Raw genomic sequence first — 23,855 nt, 5'->3', positions numbered from 1 at the left:
ATTCAACACGGTTGGAGATGTGGAGGCTGAAGAGGTGGAATGTCCGCTAATACCCTGGCTGGTTCATCTGGTCCGGTCTCGAGCGGACGATGAAAGATTGATGGCTGCCTCAGTTCTCACTTGTCTTTATAAGGCGGGGTTGGGGAGCAAAAGTATCCGGGAGACAAGCATCGGACTACTAGTTGTGCCACTTCTTGTTGATATGGTGGCGAAAAACAACAAGGAAGTCTCCGGTTCAAAGATCAAAGCCCAAGCTGTGCAACGCACCATCCTAGAACAAGCACCGTTGATATTGGCGCGGCTAATTATTGACTGCGAGTTCCTCCAAAAGGCAGCTTCAGATTGCCATGCTGTAAAGGCACTCACGAAGCTCTTGCGACGGGCTTACACCCCGCTCGACAATCCTGGCCAACCCGCCATGTGGTCACCGCATGCCGACACCGACATGGACGTTGAGAGAACATCGCCCGTCTCTCAACTCGGTGAGCGTGGGCAGGATGAGGCCTTGGCGCATCAGATCAGGCTACGTGAGTCAGCACTCAAAGCCATTAGTGCCCTAGCGGCAGGAAAGGAAGACTATCGGAAAGCGCTAGTCGCTGAGGATTTTGTCCCTTACGTGGTAGAGTCCCTTTCTGAGTTTCCAAGGAAACCTCGCGCTCCCAGAGATCGACCTAAGGATCGGCTCTCTAACGAGAGTGCACCCACGACGGTCGCCCCGGAGTATGGGCGGAATCCCTTGTCCGTCATCATTGCTGGATGCCATGTTGTGAGAGTGTTGGCCCGTTCTATAAGCGTCCTGAGAACAACTCTGGTCGACCATGGGGTTGCCATTCCCATATTTCAATTCCTCAGACATCCAGACGTCAATGTACAGATCGCCGCGACCGCAACCATGGCTAACCTGGTCTTGGAGGTCAGTCCTGTCCGCGAGGTGAGTTTCCACACTTAACCAGGCCGGACTTGAGAAGTACTAACAAGTTTATCAAGCTTCTGACGGAAAGGGGTGTCATGGGAATTCTTTGCGAGCACGCACACTCGGACAATCCCTCGCTTCGATTCAATGCACTGTGGGCTTTGAAGCATTTTGTGGATGCAGTTGGGCCTGAGCTGAAGAAGGCGTGTCTGGAAGAGCTTGAACCAGGATGGCTTGTTCAATTGATTCGAGATGATGCACAGGATGCGGCACTCTTTAGCGATCGTGCAAGAGAGACACCAGCCGAGGACATGGACGAAGACGTAGACTTGCCATCCCCGGACGAGAAACACCGGTGGCGATATGGGATCAATGGCGACATCAGGGAGCTCGACGCCTCATGCTCGACGAGGATGCGGCAGGCAGAGGACAAGCTGTTGGCGATAAGGGAGATGGAGCTTAATCCGATACGGAAGGCTCGAAATGACGAGGTCGCCATACAAGAGCAGGGTCTGGATTTCATCAGGAACTTGATCGGTCGTCCAGGATCTGGTATGTCGGACATGGCGAACGAGACGACCGAGATGATCGACTACCTGTTCAGCGAGCTGGGGCAGGATCAGCTATTTGATACTCTGGCCTCCAAGCTGCGCCCCAAGTATCTGCACCCTTTTTCAAGACGAGTGCCAGTTGCCGGGCGCGAGGCCCGCATCATTCATCCGCAGGCACAGATCATTGTACCAGTTATCTACATCCTCGTCCACATGGCTGCCAGCGACCCGCGGCACCGGCAGCTTGTCATTGCGCAGACGGAACTACTGAAGCTTATTGTGCAGCATGCAGGAAAGGATAGAGAGGTCAGGGTGGCGCTCTGCCACCTAGTGACAAACCTGACGATCCACGACGAGGGGGGCGAGTTGGAGGGATGCCGGCAACGGGCATTGGAACTTAAGAAGCTTGGTTTCCGAAACAAATTGGATGCGCTCAAGCAGGATGATAGGGATCTCGACGTGCGTGAGAGAGCCAAGTTGGCCCTCTTCCAGATGGACGAGGCGTCTGCTTTCCCATACTGATTCGCGTGTACTACTACTATTGTTGGGACTTACCCTGGGGATATTAGTACCGGCGCAGACATGCTGTCTGAACAGGTGCGAAATGACACCTGTGAGAGGGTAATTCAAAAACGAATAAGGAGTAGCGCTATTACGTCTATCTCCTCATTTCATGTTAGACAATAACAAATACGATGTATCACCATGCGTGGGCTTCCGGCGTGGCAGCGGTGTGCTGAACGTGCAGTTGCATGGTATCATTCGTCATTAGTGCTTTTCGCTTTCCCTGCCTGGCGCGCCTCGTGGATATTGCTTCTTTTGCCGTGAGAATGATCCCTACGGCTGGCATTGGTAGTATGCCACGGACGGGGGAGCCCATGCTATCTATGGGCGCGTCTGTGCTCAGTCGTACGGATCTCATGACAGGACGGCACGGCGAACTACGTCCGTGTGTACGCGTGGTATGCGTACCGCACGAAGTAGTAGCATCGACGTTTGCCGCGCCGCTAAGAGGGAAACACTAGTGTGTACCCATAGCTGGTTCTACGAGTAGCGACGTGTAGCACCCGAGGGCAAAGCCAGGCGGCTCGTGTGACCCAGCGCTGTGAGACATGTTGACCCAGAGATGCGGACGGGGCGGGCGGGCGGGCATGAACTGTCATCATTCCGGCAGGGAGAGCTCGGCCATCAGGGAACCAGATTCCCGGGACCAGACGGTGAGAGAAGGGAGAGAGGATGGACCATTGGACGCAGGTTCGCCCCCGGATGGAAACCGGATATTGGGAGAGTTCCAGTGCACGTCCAAATGCCAGACAGCTGCGAGTGTTATTGGCGAGTCCGTGGCGCCGGGACGGTTAATACGCAAGGGAGTTTGATGGTGGTCAGTCCTGGGGTCCTGGGCATCTGGTGGCGAGGGAGGAAAGCATCCGGAGTATTCGTACTCGCAGTGTCCGTATTCGTGCTTTGTATCCGTACCGTGCTTGGTACGTAATTAGTAGCTGCTAATAATACTTTGTAGGTGGGCGGGCAGAACACAGAGTAGACGTTGGGCGGAATGCCGAGACAGTCACCCATCATCCCGTTGTTGCGGGATTGGGGATACCAGGGCTTCCATTGCGAAATGTCATTGTATTGCAAGGTTGCCAGATTGCCAGCCCGATGCCTTGGTTACGGATGCCTGGCATCGACGGGCGCACCGTAGAGTCGGGAACCGTAGAGAATAAGGCTGAAGAAGTTGATGGGCGGTTGGACCGGTGAGGTATGTGCTGTGTTGGTTGTTGGTTGTTGGTTGTTGGTGCCCAGTGAATGGCGATGGTTGGTGCTGGGGCCTGCTGGGTGGGTGGCAATCGTCGGAATCCAACAAGTGGAGGTGGCACGGGTGAGACTTGCCCAATGCGATTATGCGGGCGCACAAACTGCGAGACTGTGACCCCCATTCCTGGATTCCCAGTGGTACATGACAGACGCCACCGAGTCGAACTCCTCCCCAAGTTATTAATCGTTGCATATTATGTGGTATTGATATTGGTATATCCTCGCTGATTCTTTCTTTTCCCCTTCGATCCAGCAACCAAGATCTGGTTCATCGCCTCCGCCACCAGAAGAAGCCCGTCCAGTGTGAGTGCCAAATACTAGCGATTGTCTCGAGTGTCCACTGTGGCACTATCGGGACACGGCCCCAGTGATCTGCCGCACAGTGCCCGTCTGCTTCCCCTTGCCATAGCTCCACACTGTACTCTCGTGGGGACTTTCGTCACCAGTGCAGTCAATGTCTTTCATTTGCCGCCCTCCTGAGGACAAATGCTACGTCGCAAGGTCAGCCTCCTCGCTTTCCGTGTTGGCTGTGTTGAGCTGCATTCGGAGACTGCAGAGCTAAAAACAAAAGGCTACCATGTACTCGTAGAGTCGAGGCCCTCACCAGTTGTGGTCATTGTTGGAATCCGAGTCCTCTATTTGTCGAGGACTGCTCCCTCGGATTTGCCGAAGGAAGAGGGGCCGTGCCATTCCCACTCGGATCTCTCCAGGACCTGGTTATCCGAGAGGGCGTTATCCGTAGAGCATCGCTCAAAAAATGAGACCAGGGGACTTGGCTGTCTCATCAACAGCTGGAAATGCCAAATAATAATTCCAATTTCCGTTTCGGCGGTCCGGCTCAAGCCCAAAACCGCCTTGGCGACAGTGCCAATAATATGCGCCAACAACAACGGTGGCACCCTTTGCACTAAGCCACCCACCGGTGTCCAGGGAACCTGGGGGGTCCGGGGCGGGAGCCCGTCAGCGCCAAGTTCGACCAACGTTGAACTTTGTGGGCGAAGGCAGCCGGGTGCAAACGCTGCAGGCTGATTTGCTGGGATGGAGGCGTGGGCTGGTGGCTGGACTCTTGGGGGCGCGGAAGCTGGAACGGCAGCGGAATAAAGGAGCCAGCTAGCAGTTAACACCGACTGGAGGTCTTGGGCTGTAATTTTTAGTGCGTCTCCCGAGGGTCTAGTGCGCCGGTAGCGCTGCCTCGAGGCAGCTAGCCTGACACTTGGGGGCCGTCGGAAGAAGTTGGTTGGCTGAATCTTTCCTTGTGGGCGGGCATGCCCCCACACTTCCCCTGTGGGAGGGCGCCACTCTGGCTACGTACAAATGGGGTTGTCTTCCGTCCAGGCGCACTTCTGTCCCTCCTCCCTCTCGTACTGTGCGAGCATTCCCACCCGAGGTGTCGGGGCATGTCTAGCATCTGCTGCATAAAAGTAGAACATGGTGCGCCCAACCTGCTTGTCGATTGGATCTCACAGTGATCCGTCAACTTTCAAGAGCACGGAACTGAAATAACTCTCCCAATCAGTCAGCCCCAACGTGGCAGCCGAACAAAGTTCAGCCGAGTCCCAGAGCACTGGGCGAGCACCGCGTACTATATGTATCGTTAACGTACCAGCCAATATGTACCAGGTTTAACGGACCACTGTTGGCCGTTCAGCGAACAGCTCGGCGCTGTAATAGTATGCAGTACCCAACTCAATTCACAAACTCGCCTCGATGCTCCGTGCCTTATGTACGAATAATAACAGTTGCACTCCGTATCCGTACATACATAAGAGGATCTTATGTCCTCGTATTACAATGTATTGGTGCACAGTGCATCTGGGCCACACACCCACGCTCCCAGACTCCCGGGGCACCTGTACCACCACCAGCATCAGCCAAAAGGCCCCAGCAGGCCAAGCCAAGGCCAGGACCCAGGCTCCAGGGCCAGCCATCCGTCCTTTCGGACCCACCCCTTCCACAATGTGCATCCCCAGGAACCCCGTCCTTCCAAGTTGGCTGTCCCCCCCTTCGCTTCTGCTCTCTGCCTCACTAGCCCCCCAGCGTCCCAAGCCCATCTTGGGACCACCTCCCCCGACTTGCAAATCTCTCCTACCCACCCGCGCCCTCCCTATCCTTCACGACACATCGTCACGTCGAGTCGCGACGGCGTGTTTCCTTGGCTTCTGCCCTGTTCCCTTCGTTGCCTGATTTCCTATCGCCTCCATCCGCCGCTCTGGGAGTAGACGGACGACTCGACGATAACCTCCTCGCGTTAACTTACCGACCCTGCTTCTAGGTGAGTTCCTAGGAAAAGATGAATGAATGTGTTCTCGCGCGCCCACGGCTATCTACTTTACTTTGATCCCGCCCACACCGACATTATCGAGACATACTGGCGGTCTGCCTTGCTACTTTGTTAACATTGCTGACGATTTCATATCTAGGCCTGGCGAAGACAAGACAGCACAAACCGGATCGCCAACACCGAGCTTCGTGCGTCGCGGCGCCTTCTGTCTGATCTTGACCTTTCATCGAGCTATTCTTCTGGATAGCATCTCGACTCGACGTCGAGCCCATCAACACAATGGCGACACCTGCGCTGATCCCTACCGATGCTAATCGGGACAACTGTGTTCGCCTTCACCGTGTTACGAGAGAGAACCGCCACCTATGGTACCAGTTGACTGTTCTCCAACAGCCTGAGCGCGCTCGTGCTTGCGGTGCGGGAACCAAGGGTAAGAGGCGTGGTCACTGATCAGACATGCAATGGGATGTTGACGGCTAACCCCTGACTGCAGCCAACAGCGACCGACGCCCCGTTGATCCTCCACCTGTGGTGGAACTGAGGATCAAGGAGGGCGGCAGCACGTTTGAGGAGGGCAAGGAAATCACCTTTGACTACAATGCGAGCTTCTTCCTCTATGCCAGTCTCGAGCAGAACCGCAAGATTGCCCCTGGTCGGATGCAGGGCCAGCCGAACCCGCCTATCCTGACGGGTGTCCCTGCCTCGGGCATGGCATACCTCGATCGCCCGACAGCCGCCGGTTACTTCATCTTCCCCGATCTGTCCGTCCGCCACGAGGGCCAGTACCGCCTATCTTTCAGCCTGTTCGAGACGACCAAGGAGGAGAAGGACTTTGACATGGAGCCCTCTGCTGCTGCCGACAACAGCCTCCCTGCCGGCGTCGACTGGCGGATGGAGATCAAGACGGCCCCCTTCGACGTCTTCAGCGCCAAGAAGTTCCCTGGGCTCATGGAGAGCACACCGTTGAGCAAGGAGGTGGCCGACCAGGGATGCCGTGTTCGCATTCGTCGCGAGGTCCGCATGAGGAAGCGCGAGGGCAAGTCTAACCGCCACGAGCGCCGTGAAGAGGACTTTTCCCGCCGCCGTACTGTCACGCCTGCTTCTTCCGAAGATCCACACGCTGCTGCTGCTGCTGCTGCTGCCGCCGCCGCTCGTGCTCGTTCCATGAGCAACTCGAGCGAGCAGTGTATGCCTTACGCCGGAGAGCCTCGACGTCCTTCTGGCGTGGATGCCTACCCGCCACCACCTCCGCAACCATCATATGAGCACGCGAGCCGTGGACACCTCGCCTTTGGTGACCCAAATGTGTCTCACTACGCTGCGCCTCGCCAGTACAATCACCAGTCACATCCATCTCATCCATCTCATCCGTCTCATCCGTCTCACCCGTCTCACCCGTCTCACCAGCCGCATCCGCCGCATCAGCCTCATCAGTCTCATCAGCCTCTGGCCCCCATGTCTCCCGCCAGACGCTACACTGCCCAGTCTCAATACATCAAGCCCGAGCCGCAATCATATTCCTACCAGGCAACCCGCAGCGTACCTCCGCCGTGCCCGTCGCCGTCTGTCTACTCGAGCGACGGCCACGTCAGACGCGACTCGCACCCGTCGTACCCACCGACCCCGACCTCGGCTCACCCGTCTGTTCGTGGGCCGGGACCCATCCAGTCCCAACGGCCGGGTCTCAAGATAGAGAACCTGCTTCTCCCCCCGCTGGAGCCCCAGACGGAGCCCATAGTTGAGCCCGCGCCCGTGCCGACAGGCGGCAAGCGGAAGCACGATATCGTCTTCGCCCAGAGCTCACAGGCACTGCATAATCGTGAACGCCAGGTTGATCCCCACCACGGCGGCGGACATCGCATGCGGAGTCCCGAACCCGATACCGGCCTCGTCAAGAGAGCAGACGGAAGTGTTGAAGCGGTGCGTTTCAACAAGTTCTTGTAGCCCCGAACATGGGACGCTGGGCCGGGCCTCTGGGGCACTGGTTCACCGCCGCGACGATGTACTCTTATGCCGGCCGTTGTTTTTCTTCTTTTGCCCGGGGGAATCGGGCGCACACATAATGTTCGGGACTGAGGACGGTGTTTGGGCGCATCTCCTTGATCTTAACGGCATCACTTTGATTGATTGATTGCAACGAATTGGCGTTTTTGACCGGTTCATTATTGCCGAGCGTGTTGAGCGGTTTTGCTGTACATACAATGCCTCGCGTCACGGTGAAGCCTCACCTCATCTGTTTTCACATTTCGAAATCATCGAACCGGCCCCGGGCCGCAGCATTCACTCCCTGATCATATACACACTGTTTGGTTTTCTTTACTCCTCAAGACCGGGTTTATTTTTGCTTCTTCATAAACCTCATTTCCAGTCCCACGAGCTCTTTGAAGTTTAGCAGCATCAGCGGCTATCTTTGGGATCAGATTTGTTTTCAATTTTCCTTATATATTTTTTTTTTTTACCTTTCATTCTGTTCTCCTTTTCCCCCTATAGCCACACCTTTGATATTCTGGAAGGAACGGTTTTGTAAGTTTGCTGAAACGTCAGCGCTGTTCGATGACGAAGACACGGATCTACAGATATGTTGACGAATCGTGTGTGCTGGTCTCTCAACCTGCGCGTTTAGCCTAGGGCTGTTATTTTAAGGGGGAAGAGGAGAGACTTGTATGGTAGGCGATGCAACGAATGGTTATGAGGCCAGACGGGGGGTGTGATGTGGAAGAATATGATGTCCATGTTTCAGTCATGCGGTCGGTAGGCGAATAAGCAGAAGTCAAAAAAGATATAAGCCTAAGACTTGCGGGCCTTGATTGTTCTGGCGCTGTGAATCGTTTCAAGTTGTTCCAAGTTATTATAATTCAAGCCGACTGGAATGCGGCAGGCGGAAGTTGAAACGTCCCTTGAAACTCGGTTTAGTGAGATTAATGAGTTCCAAGGTGAGTGCAACCTGAGCACGGGGTGCAGGGGGTGTAGAGAGGGCAGGGGGTTGTAATAGAATGGGTGGGGGCACGGGCCGTTGCCGTGGTGAGCGGGAAATCACGTGGACCCCTGCGTGTGAATCAGAGTCAACAATACACCTCGTACGAGTTGCAGCGAAGGGAAGCAGTTTGTCCTTCCCCAGTTGCACCGTCATCACCACGCAGTGCTCGTGCGAGTGCTGCCAACATCCTACTCCATTCCCAGCGTCAAGCGAAAACACACGCGCACCATCCACGCAGAACTCATCTGACCACCCATAAACAGCACCACTTGGATACCAGCGAAACAGTGAACGCGACCCATGGCGCAGTGTCGGCCAAGATCGCTCCGGCCGCCGAGTCGAAGCCGCTTCCAGGAGGGCTCCATGAATGACCGCGCATCGGCGGCGCCCCCCGTGCACTTCATCGGCTTCCAGGACTACGCCTCGTTTGACAGGCCGGACGCCGTGGCCACCATCCGCCCCATCGTGAGCTGCGAACCGACTCCGACGCCCTACCACCAGCAACAGGAGCCACCGACCCCAACCTTTAGCAAGAGGGGGAGCAAGCAGTTCCTCGAACAGGTGTGGGATGGCGTGCGGGAGAAGCTGAGAATCAAGAGGGACTCGTCGCCGGAGAAAAAACACCAGCAGCAGTACCAGAACCAGCACCAGCATCAGCATCAGCCGGCCACGGTGCCGCAGCACGATGACAGGCCGTCGCGGGACGAGGTGTACGCCAACTACCAGCAACTCCTGGCGTCGGGCTTCTTCTCGTCACACGCCATTCAGTCCACCCGCCAGCCAGGGCCCCGGCGCCCATCTACCTCTGCCGGCCTGTCATCGCCCGCCCACCCACACGGGTTCCACTCCTCCGCCCCGACTGGCCCCCAGTGGCCGCTCCAGCAGGCGCCCGTGACCCCAAGCCGCACCCGTCCTAAGTCCCCGATCCGATCCCCCGCCAGCGCCTCCTCGCGTGGAACCAAGCGCGCAGTAGAGCATGACGAGCGTGACCACGACCAGGAGGACCAGCCCAAGGCCCACAAGAAGCTCCGCAAGGCGGCCTCGGCCACCCACGACACGCCCATCCCCAAGTTCCGCTCGTCCTCGCGTCTCGGCGTCAGCCGCAGCTTCTCCAACGCCAGCCGCAACGTCTCGGCTACCCAGGGACAAGGCCCTGCCGCCGTCCTGCGAGAACCCAACAGGCTCGCCAAGCGCGTCCTCGGCCGGCTGCCCCTGCACGTCCCCGACCGCGGATCCTCGGCCCGTCGCAACGTCAGCGAGACGCTCGGTTTCGGCAAGCCGCAGCCCGCTGCCTGTCACGGTGGCGCCGGTGGCGTACCGGCAGCATCGGCGGCGGATAGAATCGTGCGTCCTAGGAGGAGCGCCGCCGAGCCGCTGCGTGTGCGCCCGGACGCCAACCGTGGGATCCCCAGCGTCCCCGACATTCCCGTCAAGTTCACGTACGGCGAGGACCGCGAGAATGACGGCCCGTGGCGGGGCCTCCGGCGCGACGCAAACATGTCCTTCTACCGCCCCTGAAGAGGCAACAGGGAGGCTATCCTTTTTAGCCAAGGGGGGTGGGTGTTGGTGGGAGGAAGTGACGCAGGGAGGGTGGGCAGAAATGAAGCCACGCCTTTTACGACTTTGACGAACATTGGTTATATTGACCCTTTTATGATGGATGAAATGACGGTTCCCTTTGTGTTTTAACTCTCTCCTCAGGGAGCGTTCTCGATGCGAGTCGCTCGGCGTTGATGTTGACTAGGTAGTGAATACTGCTGTAAGGCATCTGGGTGTTTAGGGAGGGGCTTATATTTGGATATTGGCGGGAGAGGAAGGGGGGGAAGATTTCTGGGAACTATCATATGGACCTTTATGTAGTTACCTTTCACGATAATGAACATGGCGTTGAATGCTTCTTCTCTCACTGTCTCGAAAGGTTTGCCCGACAGGGTCATTACTATGATTGGTGGTGGTGGATGGAAGGGAAGTCATAATTTCTATTAAGGGCAAGGTTATGTTCTCGCATAATTCCCAATGGATGAATCCATCCCTGTCGCTTTCAAGCGCCTCGGTGTCAAATACTATCATATAGTACCCACCCTTCTTCTCACCATTAGTAAAGATAAAAGACCAAAAACACGCATTACTCCGAAGGCGTCGTAATTCATAGACGCTCTCAAGACCTCGTTATAAATCCCTTCACACCCAAGTGTGGTACACTCTGAAATACGGCAGTTGTATAACAGCAAAAGCATCTCCCGTCCACATCAACCAAGCTTGGCGGCCGAGAGTATACTAGTTCAGTATCCCCCATCACGTACGGCTAGTTGAAGATGAATGGGAAATTGATGATATCCCAACGAGACCGACTCCAAACGCCGAAGTAGTTACTTTCCACCAAGCTGGATACATACTCGGGAAAATGACCCTTTGGCCACCTTGTATGGCGTGTGAGTTGATCCCATGACATTTCAATCGAATCCAAAATGTGCTGAGACCCCATTAGAGCTCAACGACACGTTCCGAGGCCCTGTTCTCGGCACGCGAAAAGGCATTCGTAGCGGCTCTCCAGGCCGAACGCATCAGTGCCCATGCGAAGCTCCCAATTAAGATAAACAGCGAAGGAAAGTAGCTATAAAGCATGGCACAGACCATGAGTAGGAGCAGTGGGATCCAGATGAAGAAAAGATTCCGGTCGTTGCCCAGCATCTTCAGCTTCTGCTCGCGCGCTCGGAGGAACTGCTCCTGCTGCTCTCTTGTGATCGCGTTCTTGCGCCCAATCTTGAGCACACTGGGCACCTCCGTATTGCTCTCCGTCTCGCTCATGGTTGATTCTTGGTCATAGAGGGTTGCGCACTTCGCATCTGCCTCCGCCTCCGCTGCCGCCTGAGCGGCCGACGCTTGCTTTGCATCCGTGTCCTTGCCGGGGAAGATCTCCTCGTAGGAAGGGGGTGGCACAGAGTTGTTGCTCATGAATGAAGACAGGTCCCACCACCGATGGTCGATCTTGGTGTCGGGGCTGTGTTGAGACTCGGGCCGGTTGCCAGACATGCCGGGCATGTACTGTGTCATGCGACGCATAAACGGTGCCTGTTGGAGGTATCCCTGGTAGTCGGCAAACGGCATGCCAGGCAGTGTTGGAATCTGAGGCATCTGTGGGAGGTGTGGAAGATTCTGCAGGTGCAGTGCCATAGACTGCTGGAACTGGTTCAACTGCTGCTGGATCTGGTCCTTAAGAGCCGCAGCAAGCGCGTTTGGGGTTGACGAGTTAGGGTCGAGTTCTCGTCGGGGCCGAATGACAGAGCCGTGATTTTCCTGATCGCCCCTCAACATGCTTGGGCGTCGCACATGCAGGTAGGTATCCTCGTCAGGGTCTTCATCCTCAAAGTCCCCAGACGTGTACTCGAGGCTTTCTTCACCATCATCGACAGCAGCCTGCTCGTCATTGGTGCTGACCCTGCTCATCGGCTGAAAAGAGGGAAGAGACCGAAGCGAGCTGGCACTGCTGGTTCTACTATGTGATAGCTCGCGGGTCTGGGATCTCGCGCGTGGCTCAGAGAAGCGTATCGCCCGATTCACTGGGCCCGACTGGGATACTTCAAGCGGGGTTAAGCCAGACAAGGAGCGAATATTGGGATTCGCCCCGGCAAGCATGAGGCGCCTGGCAATCTCGGGTTGGTCGTGGATAGAAGCCAGATGCAGAGGCGTGCAGTGGCCATTGTCCAGCTCGTTAGGGTTCGCCCCTCGTGCGAGCAAAGCCGCCACGAGTCGGCGGTAGCCCAACGAGGAAGACAGGTGAAGCATAGTGTGTCCTGTCGCGCTCTTGAGGTCCAGGTCTGCCTGGTACGGGCTGTCGTCGAGGTCGATAAAGTCGAGGCACTTGAGAAGTTGCATCTCCAATTTCTCGCTTGTGGCGGCGTGGTTGAACATGGGCCCTCCCGATGACGACTGTTCCCCAGCCTGGCCGCTGCTGCCCATGTGTTTCTCCAGAATCTGGCGCGCGACTTGTGAAATGTCGAGGTCCTTGCCATTCATTTTGCTGCCGATGCAGGATATTGCTAGGCGCATGAGTTGGGCTTCGGAATCGTCGTAGTACTTGAAGACAGCCCGCGTGTTGCTCCAGTCCAGGTTGGTCGGGCGATCGCAAGTCACCGGTACGAGTCCCGCCGCCTGGGACGGTGGCAGCAGACACACGACCGAACAATCACTCCAGAAAGTTGTAGTCTGGGCCCTATAGGGACCAAAGTAGACCACCATGCCGTTCCAGAATTCCCTACCTAGAAGGGTCACCTCCACACCCCCAACCATGGGGCCTTCGGCTGGAATGATCTTATTGATGACGGGGTTTGGAGCACTCTGATTTCCACCCACCGGCAGGGTCACTACACCGTGGCCCGTGATTGTCTGGGATAGGTTATTTTGAGTGGTGTGCATGCTGTTCATAATGCTGTTAGGACTAGGGGCACGACTCGGGTGGTTTGACGTAGGGGCCGAGTAAAGCTGCGAAGGCATAGTGAAGTTTTCTATGCTGGCAGAGCGATTGCTAACGAAGAATGGGGGCGGTTCACTAACACCGGGTGTTGGGGGATTGGTCGCAAACTGGCTGGTGCCGTTAGGCTGTGCGAACATGGCATCTGGAGTGACGAAGCTGGCCGAGTTTGCGCTGAAAGGAGACGCAGCACCAGGCGTGTGGTTAGGGTGGGGAGATGGGGACAATGTCTCCATCTTGGTCATAGTTAAAGAGTTGGGAACCCTAGAAGAGGTTGAGCTCGATTTCCTCTTCTTAGCGGGCCCCCCCAAGGACGGAGACGCTGGCCGGGAGAGTGTCCGGGATGGGCGCGTAGTCCCATTTCCTGATGGCGGTGTGCGGCCAGGTGTTGAGGTCTTGGACGTGTTACCGTTCGTCAGATCCTGCCCTGAATGGGGTGGCAGCTGAGAAGGCCCAGCGAGGGGTGGAGGAACGTAACCGTTCATCTCCATGGGATGTTCGGGCTGGGCCGCCATCGATGCGATGGGATGGGTTTTGTGATCATCGGTAATCATAATCGGTCGAGATAGGACTTGAGCGATCGGTCGCTGCTGATGATCCTTGAGGGTAAAGATGATGTTAAACCCCATCTTCTCGCCGTGATGGCGGCAATAACAGGCAATTCTCAATGGCAGCTCAACCTTGAGAGCGCCAGGAATAGTATCCATCTCGCCGCAACACTCCCAATCCTTCACTTCCTGCGTATTGAAAACGATTACTCTGTGCTCCTCATCCTTGAGCCAGGCGTTCTCGTCTTCTTGATTCTTGACACGCTTCCTGGCAGCACGTTTACGTTCTCGAGTCATGCATCCACCGCAGATCCGGACCTCCGCACCATTCTGGGGGGAGTTCTCATCTTCGTCGTTCTCCGGTGGAAGATGGCGGGGTGGGTTGTTCATTGCCCTCTGTAGTGCCCGCTCTCTCAATTCTGGTTGCTGCATCGCGCTCGTGCACAAAACAGATACAGACAGTTCCAGCATGTTGGCGGAGCGCTGCGGGGTGGGCTTCGCTTGTAGCTTGGGCTTCGAAATGGTTTGGGTTGGAAGGTGAAGCTTGGTTATGCCGGGAGGCGGAGGATTGAGTATTAGCTTCAGTGTGATTTGCGTCTCAACTCGTGACTTGACCGGCGTGTCGGGTATTATTAGATCATAACAGAAGGGTGAAGAGAAGCTTGGCTGTGGATGAGGAGGCGGTGGCGGTTGTTGTTGTTGTTGTAGTTGTTGCGGTCGGCCGGGGAAGCGAAGCTGCTGGGGGAATGTGCCAGCACTCGTCGTCGGCACTCCAAATGGATGATGAGAGATGGCCGCGGTATTGGGGGGCTGTTGAGGCATTCCTAGCCTGCCCGGACGTATTGTGTTGCCATTAGTAAATATGTTGGCGTGAGATGGTGGTGATGGGGTTTGGAACATGGCCGGCGTCGACCCCTGGCTCAGCACTAGGTTGGTCATGGGAGAAACCTCCCGCGATGCGGCGTGCCATCCATTCGACGAGTCCATCGATGCTTGCTGTTTTACTAGAGTTAGCAAGGGCCCATTGTTGGAGAGGAAGGGTGTCGTGTCGTACCGAATTCTGCCGATGATGCGATGGGCCAGGGGCCAGGTTTTCGCTGGGAGTTATGGTGGGCATTTCAGGGGATGCAATTGCCATGGCGGACGAAGGGGGTTGAGGAGGCATGAATTGCTGGTCGAAAGTCGATGCGGGGTCCATGAAGCCGTCGTCGTCAAACAGCCCGTTGGGTTGAGGCCGGCTCGGTTCGTTTTCTTCGTCCATGACGGAGAATGGCGCTTCCGCATCGAAGATATCTTCATAGGTTATGCTGGATTCGAAGACAGAGTCCATCGCGATATCGCTAGGCGAGGTTTCGTTGGGAGTTTGCATGTCACGGTTCGATGATAGCTTTAAGGATTCCGCGGAGTCGTCCGAATACTCGTGGTAGGAGCCGTTAGGCGAGGTAGAGAGCTCTAGATGTGTATCGGAGAATAGCTTCTGGGTGTCGGCTTTGCGCTTTGCGTCTAACCGTTGCAGGGTGTCGGGACTGCTCGTCGAGAAATCATAGAGCCTTTCAGAGCCAAAGGGGTCGTCGGGCGAGTCCTGGAGCTCACTAGTTGCCACTGGGTCCTCCGCTCCGGCGATGAAGGGGCCTGGGGAGCCACTATCTGCAGCCGGCGACATATTACGGTGGGCGAGCAAGAAATTTGGTCCTCGGAATCGACTCTGGCACTTGAGGGGCCAGGGGCCCGTAGGGTAATGGTCGTCGTAGCCTCCGGAGATATGCTTCGCGTGGCGGTCGGAGAAAGATAAGCGTGATGAGGCTGTAGACGGTCGTCGCGCTGCGTCAGAAAGCTTAAACAAAATGCAGTACTGCTAAGCCCGATGACTCGAAGATCATGCTCTATTGTGTTGGGTGGGGTTTTGTCGGCGTGGTGGAAGCCAAGTCGTCAGGCTGCGTCGAAGAAGCGAAAACCAAAGCACGCGATGAGGCCAAGGTCGGGTCGGGGTCGCAGCGACAGGAGCAACTCTGTGTCTAGGTGCCGATAGGTCCTAGGTTGGCCTGGAAACTCGGGGAAGGGCAATCTGGCGCTCTGGTCGTAGTACGCGCACTCTGGCCGATGAGGGCAGGCAGCGACACTGGAGGACGCAAGTGCAATTGAGGCTGTTGGCGAGCGTGCGTGGACAACTGGGCATGGAGAACGGAGTGGAGGTGTCCGGAGGGCCTCCACTGGGTTGATTTATCTGTCGGTCAAGCCAAGACAAGATAAATGGCAGATCATTGGCCGGGGCTGTGGCTTGCACCGTCGACGAAGCCTGAGTCGAACTTTGCTTAGTGGCAGGGGGGTGGCAGAGATTTGAACAACCAGGGCCCACCATTGGACGATTGGTGCATCTGCAGGTCTGCGGTTCTGCGGTTTGTAGTTCTGCACCTCAGAAACTGGTAGTAGTACTAATACACTGGTGCAGTCACTGGGGCTGCAAGTGGTGCAGCGCTGGCGCGGCCTCCTTCTTTTCGCTTCCAATGTATGCGGGCGGATGAACCTGGGAAGGGGCGGGCCCCCGGCGGGGGGTTGGGCTTTTTAGAGCCACTCTTAAGCTGGCTCTCAGGGCCTCAGGCTCTCAGCCAACTGGCCCAACCAGCCAGCGGCCAAGAGGCGGCTCAGGGAGTCAGGGCTGACCCGGCGGAGGTCCCGAGGGGAGTCGCTCCGTGCCTACCTTCACTATACCTAACCCACGACAGCCGCCTCACACTGTGCTAAACCACTTATGGTATCCAAATCTGCGTACTGCAGAGTCCAGACAGTGCAGAGCACGGAGCGCCGAGTACAGGCCCCTGGACCCTTCATGCTGTGTGATCCACACCGCCGAGGTCCCTGACAGCGTGGGAGTCTGGCAGACGACGATCTGTTCACCTTGTCTGTCCATCACCATCAGGAAACAGAAAGAGCCATGCCACCATACCACCAACATTAACATCTAGCCTGTCCAATCAACCCGCCAGGCCTCCGTTATCCGTCCAAGCCGAATGCTTGCGGTCCAGCCCCCTCACTGTCTATGCCACCGACGCCATCATATTTGCGCCATATTCGTACGCTCGCAAATCTGCGACGTTTTATCCTGGATCAATCCCAGGCCATCTCGTCCAGCTTCCACTCATCCCAGATTCCACTCACTCTCCTTCAATCCTAAAATCTCCGACGGCCGTTCTCGGCGGGCCCTAGATCAAGCCTCCATTGCTCCATCAACTCGGCGGGCGAGAACACCGAATACTGCGCGACAGATTGAAAATCCCCGATTGAACCCATCCTGTCCACCCACCACAAGTCAATGTCTTGGGCATGACTTCATCATCTACGAATATACCACCCGCACTCCATCGCCTTGGTCAATTGTCGATTACCCTTCACTTGCAAGTTGGGACACCCTGGCGACATTTGCCAACTCGTCAGCTTTAGGTGGCACTCTCCTTACCCACTCCCTCCCCCAAGTCCCACAGCATGATCGATGCGTACAACCACCCCGACTTAAGTGTCCCTGATGGTGTGCATCATGGCACAATAGCCCAAACGTAGAAAGTCAATTAGTGTTGTAATAAATGCGCCTCCCACTCATCTCTGTATCACCTTTTAAGGGTGTTTTGATTGTCAGCCTCGGCCAATCAGTTACCGCCCATTAGGAACAAGATCTATGGGCGCAGGCCACACGGAGCTTCGTCGTTGATAAAGAGTTTTTGGCTAATACTCGTAGTAGTAGTATCTTGCTTATTTTGCTTATTTTGTTCACGCGGGATATTCCAGCAAGTCTGGCCTAACCTCGAGAGCCACCAATAAGCCACATGAGCGAAGATCTAATACCACCTCTAAAGCTAAAAATTGGGGAAAACGAGGCATTCAAGGCAGAGAGACATCAGGGTTCCCGACTCCTGGAGGCTGCTACGCCGCTGCTGTAATCCATAGGTAGGGGGAACACGGTTAGGAAAAACACCTCCTACGCATGCTCTCGCGACTGGCTCGGGTCTGCCTGATCATGACCCTCGAGGTTTGTGTTTTGGACGAATGGAGATCAATGGCCCCTTGATTTGCGGGACACTCCGATGATCTTGAGTGTTTACTTATCTTATATAATGCCCCATGACCATCGCAGCGGTAGCCTTGGAGTCTTAACCCTTTGAGGTTCCTTCGATGGAAGCGACGTCATATCCCAGCTCGTATTCGCTCAGAGAGACCATGGGTGATCAAACGGGTCCCGAGGGGAAGGTCAGATGCCATTGTAATTTCATAGGGGGTTTAGTTCCCGTCGATAAGAATAATGTATGCCCCAGCTCGCATTTACCAGGAGAGGCAAGGTTGATCAAGCGCATCCCAAGAGAAAAGCCAGAGGCCACTGTGATTCCGTACCTTTCCAGATTCCTATACCACACATCATCATCGAGACGCTAGACCATGCTACCTAAACACCGTTGCTCACGTACAGGCTGTGAGAGAAAACACTACCTACATATTATGATCAATGAAACTCCAATCCAGGAAATGGGGATGGCAGCAAGAGATATGTTAACCCATGCTTGCACCCTTGACAGCTAGCAGGTCCGCTGCTACGTTCCCGGCATCGGCCGCATGGCCCTTCACCCACTTGAACACCGTCTTGCCTCCCGCCTTGCGCTTCTCCTCCATGCGGTCTAGAACCGCCTGCACCAGGTCGCGGTTCTTGACCGGCTCGCCCCCCGCCGTCGTCCACCCGTTGCGACGCCAGCCAACCGCCCACTTGGTCACGCAGTTGATCGAGTACTGGCTGTCGGTGATGATCTGCACATCCTGCTCCGCCGGCGCGACCTCGAGCGCGCGTTGTATCGCCGTCAGCTCCGCGCGCTGGTTCGTCTGCGGCTCTCCCCGTAGTGGCTCCGATACGTTGCGCGGGTCGCCCTGTCCGAAGAAGACGCCGAAGCCGGCCCTGGCCCCGAGCTGCCCGTTGGCGCGGCTGCTTCCGTCCGTGTAGATCTTAAGGATGCCGCCGTCTTCGGCGTCGAGAGCAGCTGCCTTATCTTTATCCCTTTCCTTCTTACTGTCCTTCTTCTTCTTCGCGTCGCCGTCGTCTGCCTTCTCGCCCAGCGCCTCTATGGCCTCCCTGTTGCCAAACTCCTTGATGTACGCGACCGCTTCGGCGCGCGAGCCAAACCGCTTGTATTTGGGGCCCTTGACGCCCTTTATGGCCTCGCTCGCATCGGACCAGTCGTTGTAGATACCCGTCGGATTGCCCACGGCCACTGCGTAGAACTTGGCCGGCTCGTCAGCTGCGGCCTGGACAGCCTTGCCCGCCGCGAAGGCAGCGGCATCCTCCTTTGACGTAAAGCTCTTGACTGCGATTATTTCTCTCGTTAGCTCACGTATCTCCCTTCCTCCCCCACCCCTTCCCATCGCACACGGTGGGTCACCTACAAATGGCACCTTTGAAGCCGGCAGTCTGGGCCTGGCACTCGGCATACGTCAGGTACACGCCAGGGACCCTGCCCGCTTTGACAGCGTAGAACTTCTGTACGCCGTCTATTTTGCGCTTCTTGGAGGTTGTCGAGGACGAGGGGGTGCCAGCGGAGCCGCCAGTGGAGGCGCTCTGCATGGCCGCAGCCGAGCGCTTCCTGTCGTTGGTCATCGTGTCGGGTAGTGTGGTATCCGCGGCAGTAAGGAAGCCGAAGAGCGTCGTCAGATTGTCGGCAGCGGCCGGTACATATTTACGCGCCTGGATGGGCGCGGCAGCCAGGGACTTCTTCGCCTTTGTGAGCTGGGCCTGCGTCAGAGAGCTTTGTTCGCGTACGTGGTAGGGGCCAGGCGCTGGCGCTAGATGCGAGATGCGGCGAAGGTGAAGTAGTCAGAGGTTTCTCATGGCGGGTTGGCGGGCCACGAACGATTCTCAAAGGGGACCCGGTGTCTTTCTCCGTTCAGTGAAAAGCGCAGAGCAGCGTTGGTGATATTTTGTCCATTGTTTAGTGGGCGGGTAGTTGAGCGCGGTGCTACGAGCCTTTGGGGTGCTCAAGCGGGGACATGCCACTCCCCGCCGACAGGCCTTGTTACCATCCCCGTTGAATTTCCCCGAGACAACTCCATTTTCCCATTCAGCTCCCCTTGTTTCAATTGCGCGAGCTGGTCTAAGCTTTGTTCCCAAGAAGTCAAGAACCCTTACCCTTACTCTCCTATTTCTATTAGTAGTAGCACTCAGCCTGTATGTAACTTTAGAACCGACTAGCTTTGATTCAAGTCCCCTTCAAGTTGCTTGGCATGCTCCATTCTTCCCTACAAGACAGCCGTTGGGGGCTACTATTATGTACAATATTCTCTACCAAGGTTGCGGCCAAAAGTCCTGGTCTATTTGGTACCTGGTTCACTAACAGTTTCATTGTTGTGGCTTGTGTGTATGTGGCTGTCAGTGCGCCAGGTATCGAATGGAACATGATTTTTGGCCACAACCTACGTATCCCTACTTACGGTTACTTAGCAGTCTGGAGAGCGATATATTAATATGCAATTCCAAATTCGCCTGAGCTCTGCGTTAAATCATGGCGAGAGCACAGATGGAGTACCTAGTTAGTTTTATGCAGGTTGGAGCCGCCTGTCCAGCTGGCAAAACAGGACCGGTGTTAGCCCGGTGACTATGCATGCCTGCCCTCGATGCCTCGTCGAGTGTCAAAACTACCGATACGGAGGCCAGGAAGGCAAAAAGTGAAGTCCTCAGAAGGACGTTCTCAGGAACCGGAGTCGAACCGGTGACTTTCAGGTATTCCGCTCCTTTTGCAAGGACACTTACAGCCCGACGCCATGACCAACTAGACCATCCCGAGTTTGAGTTATGGCTCCACCTTCATCAAACTCGATATGAAGCTTTCCAGGGTGGGTGTTCTCACGAACGTCAACTCCACCAGGTCCCTCACCCCCACCATCACGGACATTTCGGCAGTGACCTACGTAGTAGCGTCATTTTTATGGCCAAATTTTTGGAAACTTGCACATTTTTCTTTTCATTGCGAAAGTAGATGTCTACTTGGCGTGCTACCTGCGGCTAATCATACAGTAGCAGTCGAAAACTGCTTGAAGGGGTCAACCTTCGAGACACCATGTACCTGGCCCCTCTACTCGCCAGCGTATCAATGCCCAATTGGTGATACGAATAATCGAGTAGGGTACAACTAAACACTATCCGCCGTGCCCGGAAACTCGAGGGCATGGACTCTTTGGCGAGCAACGGATCCCCGTTTAATCGCCATGCTGTGGAGAGGGCGGCCGTTGATGGAATTGTGTGGGACATCAGCGTGTCGAGCCATCGAGACTTATACGGACCTAGGAGGTGGTAATCCTAAACATGAGTAGTTGGTCCAAGTGGAGGCAAGTCGGGCAAGCTATCGCTTTCCCATTCCCAAGCCAGCAAGCTCCAGTTGAGCTCCCGCCTCCAGAAGAGCCCCAACCCTCGTCCACCTCCATCTGGACGATCATCTGAGCTCAAGCCCCCGGTACATGGCATGTGTTTTGCATATACCACCTTGCCCATCCTGGAATGAAGCAATCCCATCGAGCACTCCACGCACGGCTCATGTGTCACGTACATTTCCAGAGCATGACAAAGATATCCGTCCTTATTCGGGTGGTCCTGCTTAAAGCATTCCCTCTCCAGATCAATCAGTGGCTGGTCCTGGAACGCGTCGTACTCCAGATTTGGCGTATTAATAGGCAGCCCATTTGACCTCCGCTCATGCCGCACGAGCTTCTGGGCTACCATGCTCATAGCACGCAGCACGCAATGCGTCAGGGGGAGGGTCGGGCCACCAATGCCGTTGGGCTCCTGGTGCCAGCGAGCGTCGGCAGCCAGAGCCACCAGCGATGATCCGTTATCGTCTCTCTGAACGATGACGCACCCGATTGCCTCGCCAATTCCAGCTTCTCTGCCCTGTTGAGCGACACGGTAGGCAAGTGCCATCCACAAGGACGCGGAATCCTTGATCTCGTCGTTGCCGCGCGCCACGACGCTAGGATGGGGGCCTAAGGGGTTGTTCTTTCGATAGACAGTTGGCCAAAATTGGGACGTCCACATGGCTGCCTGGATTTGCGATGTCGGGGCAAGCAAGGGGATTGGTATCGTAGCAAAAAAGAGCTCTGGCTCCAGTCCCTCGATGGGGGATAGGGCCTCAACAAGTTCCTCTCTAGTAAACTCTTTGACCTCTCCAATGATGATATAGATCCAGCTCGACTTTGCAGTATGGATCTGGCGTCCAGAGGCGCTGTCGTTCATGAACTGTGTCTTTAGATGAGCGGGAATATCCGTCGGCTTTGCGCATCGTCGTAGATGAGTAAGATTGTTAGCATTACTCTCGCCATGCAGATTGCGCAGTGCCCTAATGACGATGGTTAGATTTATGGGAGCCCACTAGCCATGAAGTAAATGGGAAAAGACTTACGTGAGTACTTCATTAGCGCACCGAGTCGGCGCCCTCGTAATGAGAGCCTGCACAATGGTATGGTCTTGCCGAACCTCCTGCGTCGTCTTCAGAGGGATCAAAACACCCTTCTTGAGGTGATCAGGATTGAGATCGTCGATCAGCGGATTAGACAGAACACGACGTCGCAATCGTGGGTCCTTTGGGGGTTCACGAGGTGCTTCATCGATCTCACCGAGGGGTGAAGAAACTTCCTCCGCAGTCTTGAGCTCTGGTTTAGTCTCTGCATTGACCTGGGCATGGAGGATGGGATCCTGGTTCTCCTTATCGGCAGACATGGTGGGAAAACTCAGTCCCAAAGAATAAGCACCTAAAGTGACTTTTGATGAAACAACAGGTTTCGTTTCTTAGGTCGGTAGTCTGTGTCAACGAAGCTCAATCTGCCTTTGGATGCCGATGGAATACGACCGCTTCGCTTGGTCTCGACGGAACCGGAGGGGTCGTAGATATGTCAAGGCGGGACTGCGGGGAGTTTCTGATGATTGATGGGTCGAGCTCCAAAATGTTGGCGGCGTCGAGAGGATGGAAAAGGAAGAAGAAGAGGGGTGAAGGTGACGCAAGGTTTTAGCCGGCGTTCCAGGTCGACAAGCACGGAGAAGGTATCGTTAGGTCGAGGAGGCAGGTGAAGATGGGACAGGATGAGGAAGGACGGCCAACTAGGTGGCCAAGGCCCATTCCTGGAAGTCGTGGCTTCCTACTTGGTCTTTCCTATCCCTCTTGTCTTTGAAGGGAGAGGGAAGGAAGATTCACCCGGGTCCTGCTCAGCAACCTTTCACTTCCAAGTTCCGCGTAGCACACGGAAGGTCGAAGGCCCGGGCTCTTAGGACGGTAGAAGTCGCACCGACACGTACTCAGGGTACCCTATACCTCGCTTTGACTGGGACGGAAGCGACGATGCTCCTCCTAATCTTGAACCCGTGGCCCGATCCGTCCTTCCAAGTTTGCCAACTAGCGATATGGAGATGGAAGCCCAATTGTGGGGAGATGAGTGAAGGTGAAGAAGTGGGCGCAGACTTCTTGCCGGCGACTCAAAGTCCGGGTTCTAATAGGGTGTCGAAGTTGCTCGGCTTGTCAAACCATACACTGTCGTCGATGAGGGCAATGCTGATTTGTCGTCTCCTACTTGAAAGATCGCAAGCCGCACAAGATACAAACTTGTGTTGACTTTCGTTATCGCTAAGAGTTGGCGGGAAAAGTAACCAGTCTTGAAAAGTAAGCCTTTTTTCTGCCCTCGGATTTCAATGTATTTTGGCTTCAAGCCTACAAGCGGTGTTTGACCACAACAGTGTTTGGCAGCCTCTCATGGAAGATACAATTTTATTCGTGGTTGATGAGTCGCGCAGGGGCGAGGCTGAAATTGTGAGCGATCCAGGTGTGGCGCAGCCCTGTGGCGCCACGACGCTTAGACCTTTCTTTCCTGTACATGTACGTAGTACGTGCAGACGTACCTTAATGACAACCTAACCTAGACAGTGGAAGCTGGAGAAGACCCTCCATCATGCCAGATCGCACTCCGTCCGGCCTTTGACTCCCGAGCTTCGGTACACGCGCTCTGGAGGGGCATCTGCGCCATGACGTGTACATAGACGCGGAACACTGATTGATAAAACAGAGTTGAGACAAGGGGGATTAGAGCACATTTCTTTCGTACACCTTGAGACATTCTCGAAGCCCGCGCAGGCAAGCTTCAATGTTGAGGATGCACTGTAACCCTACCACTTCTTGAGCCGTGGGGGTTGCCTAGTTGTACGAGCACGAATAGCGGTGGTAATATCACCCACGTGCTTACGGTATGGTAATATCCCATGTTGTGTAGCATATTCAATGTTGTATTGAACAG

General features: G+C 55.5%; 5 protein-coding genes across 5 annotated transcripts; 3 read left to right on the top strand and 2 right to left on the bottom strand.

Moving 5' to 3' along the window:
• Positions 1-418: 418 nt before the first annotated feature.
• Positions 419-1,986, top strand: ACO1O0_006475 (armadillo-type protein; the record flags this gene model as incomplete). The annotated part of the gene is made up of 3 exons (XM_083195866.1): positions 419-527; positions 861-931; positions 979-1,986. The coding sequence occupies 3 exons, from the start codon at positions 419-421 to the stop codon at positions 1,984-1,986; spliced, it is 1,188 nt and encodes a 395-aa protein (XP_083048882.1).
• Positions 1,987-5,839: 3,853 nt separating this feature from the next.
• On the top strand, positions 5,840-7,504 carry VEL1 (velvet factor-domain-containing protein; the record flags this gene model as incomplete). The annotated part of the gene is made up of 2 exons (XM_083195865.1): positions 5,840-5,990; positions 6,054-7,504. 2 exons carry the CDS (start codon positions 5,840-5,842, stop codon positions 7,502-7,504), a joined length of 1,602 nt encoding a protein of 533 aa, XP_083048881.1.
• A 1,333-nt stretch (positions 7,505-8,837) lies between these two features.
• On the top strand, positions 8,838-10,055 carry ACO1O0_006473 (uncharacterized protein; the record flags this gene model as incomplete). The annotated part of the gene is made up of 1 exon (XM_083195864.1): positions 8,838-10,055. One exon carries the CDS (start codon positions 8,838-8,840, stop codon positions 10,053-10,055), a length of 1,218 nt encoding a protein of 405 aa, XP_083048880.1.
• Positions 10,056-11,021: 966 nt separating this feature from the next.
• Positions 11,022-15,219, bottom strand: SPT23 (uncharacterized protein; the record flags this gene model as incomplete). The annotated part of the gene is made up of 2 exons (XM_083195863.1): positions 11,022-14,165; positions 14,611-15,219. The coding sequence occupies 2 exons, from the start codon at positions 15,217-15,219 to the stop codon at positions 11,022-11,024; spliced, it is 3,753 nt and encodes a 1,250-aa protein (XP_083048879.1).
• Positions 15,220-18,092: 2,873 nt separating this feature from the next.
• ACO1O0_006471 (ribonuclease H family protein) lies at positions 18,093-22,293 on the bottom strand (the record flags this gene model as incomplete). The annotated part of the gene is made up of 4 exons (XM_083195862.1): positions 18,093-18,895; positions 18,975-19,333; positions 21,128-21,913; positions 21,977-22,293. The coding sequence occupies 4 exons, from the start codon at positions 22,291-22,293 to the stop codon at positions 18,093-18,095; spliced, it is 2,265 nt and encodes a 754-aa protein (XP_083048878.1).
• Between the last annotated feature and the right edge of the window lie 1,562 nt (positions 22,294-23,855).

This window comes from Amphichorda felina (genome assembly GCF_050947745.1).
Source record: "Amphichorda felina strain 45539 chromosome Unknown scaffold_6, whole genome shotgun sequence".
NCBI lineage: Eukaryota > Fungi > Ascomycota > Sordariomycetes > Hypocreales > Bionectriaceae > Amphichorda > Amphichorda felina.
Note: the sequence above shows the minus strand (reverse complement) of the source record. Positions and strands in the feature narration are given on the sequence as shown.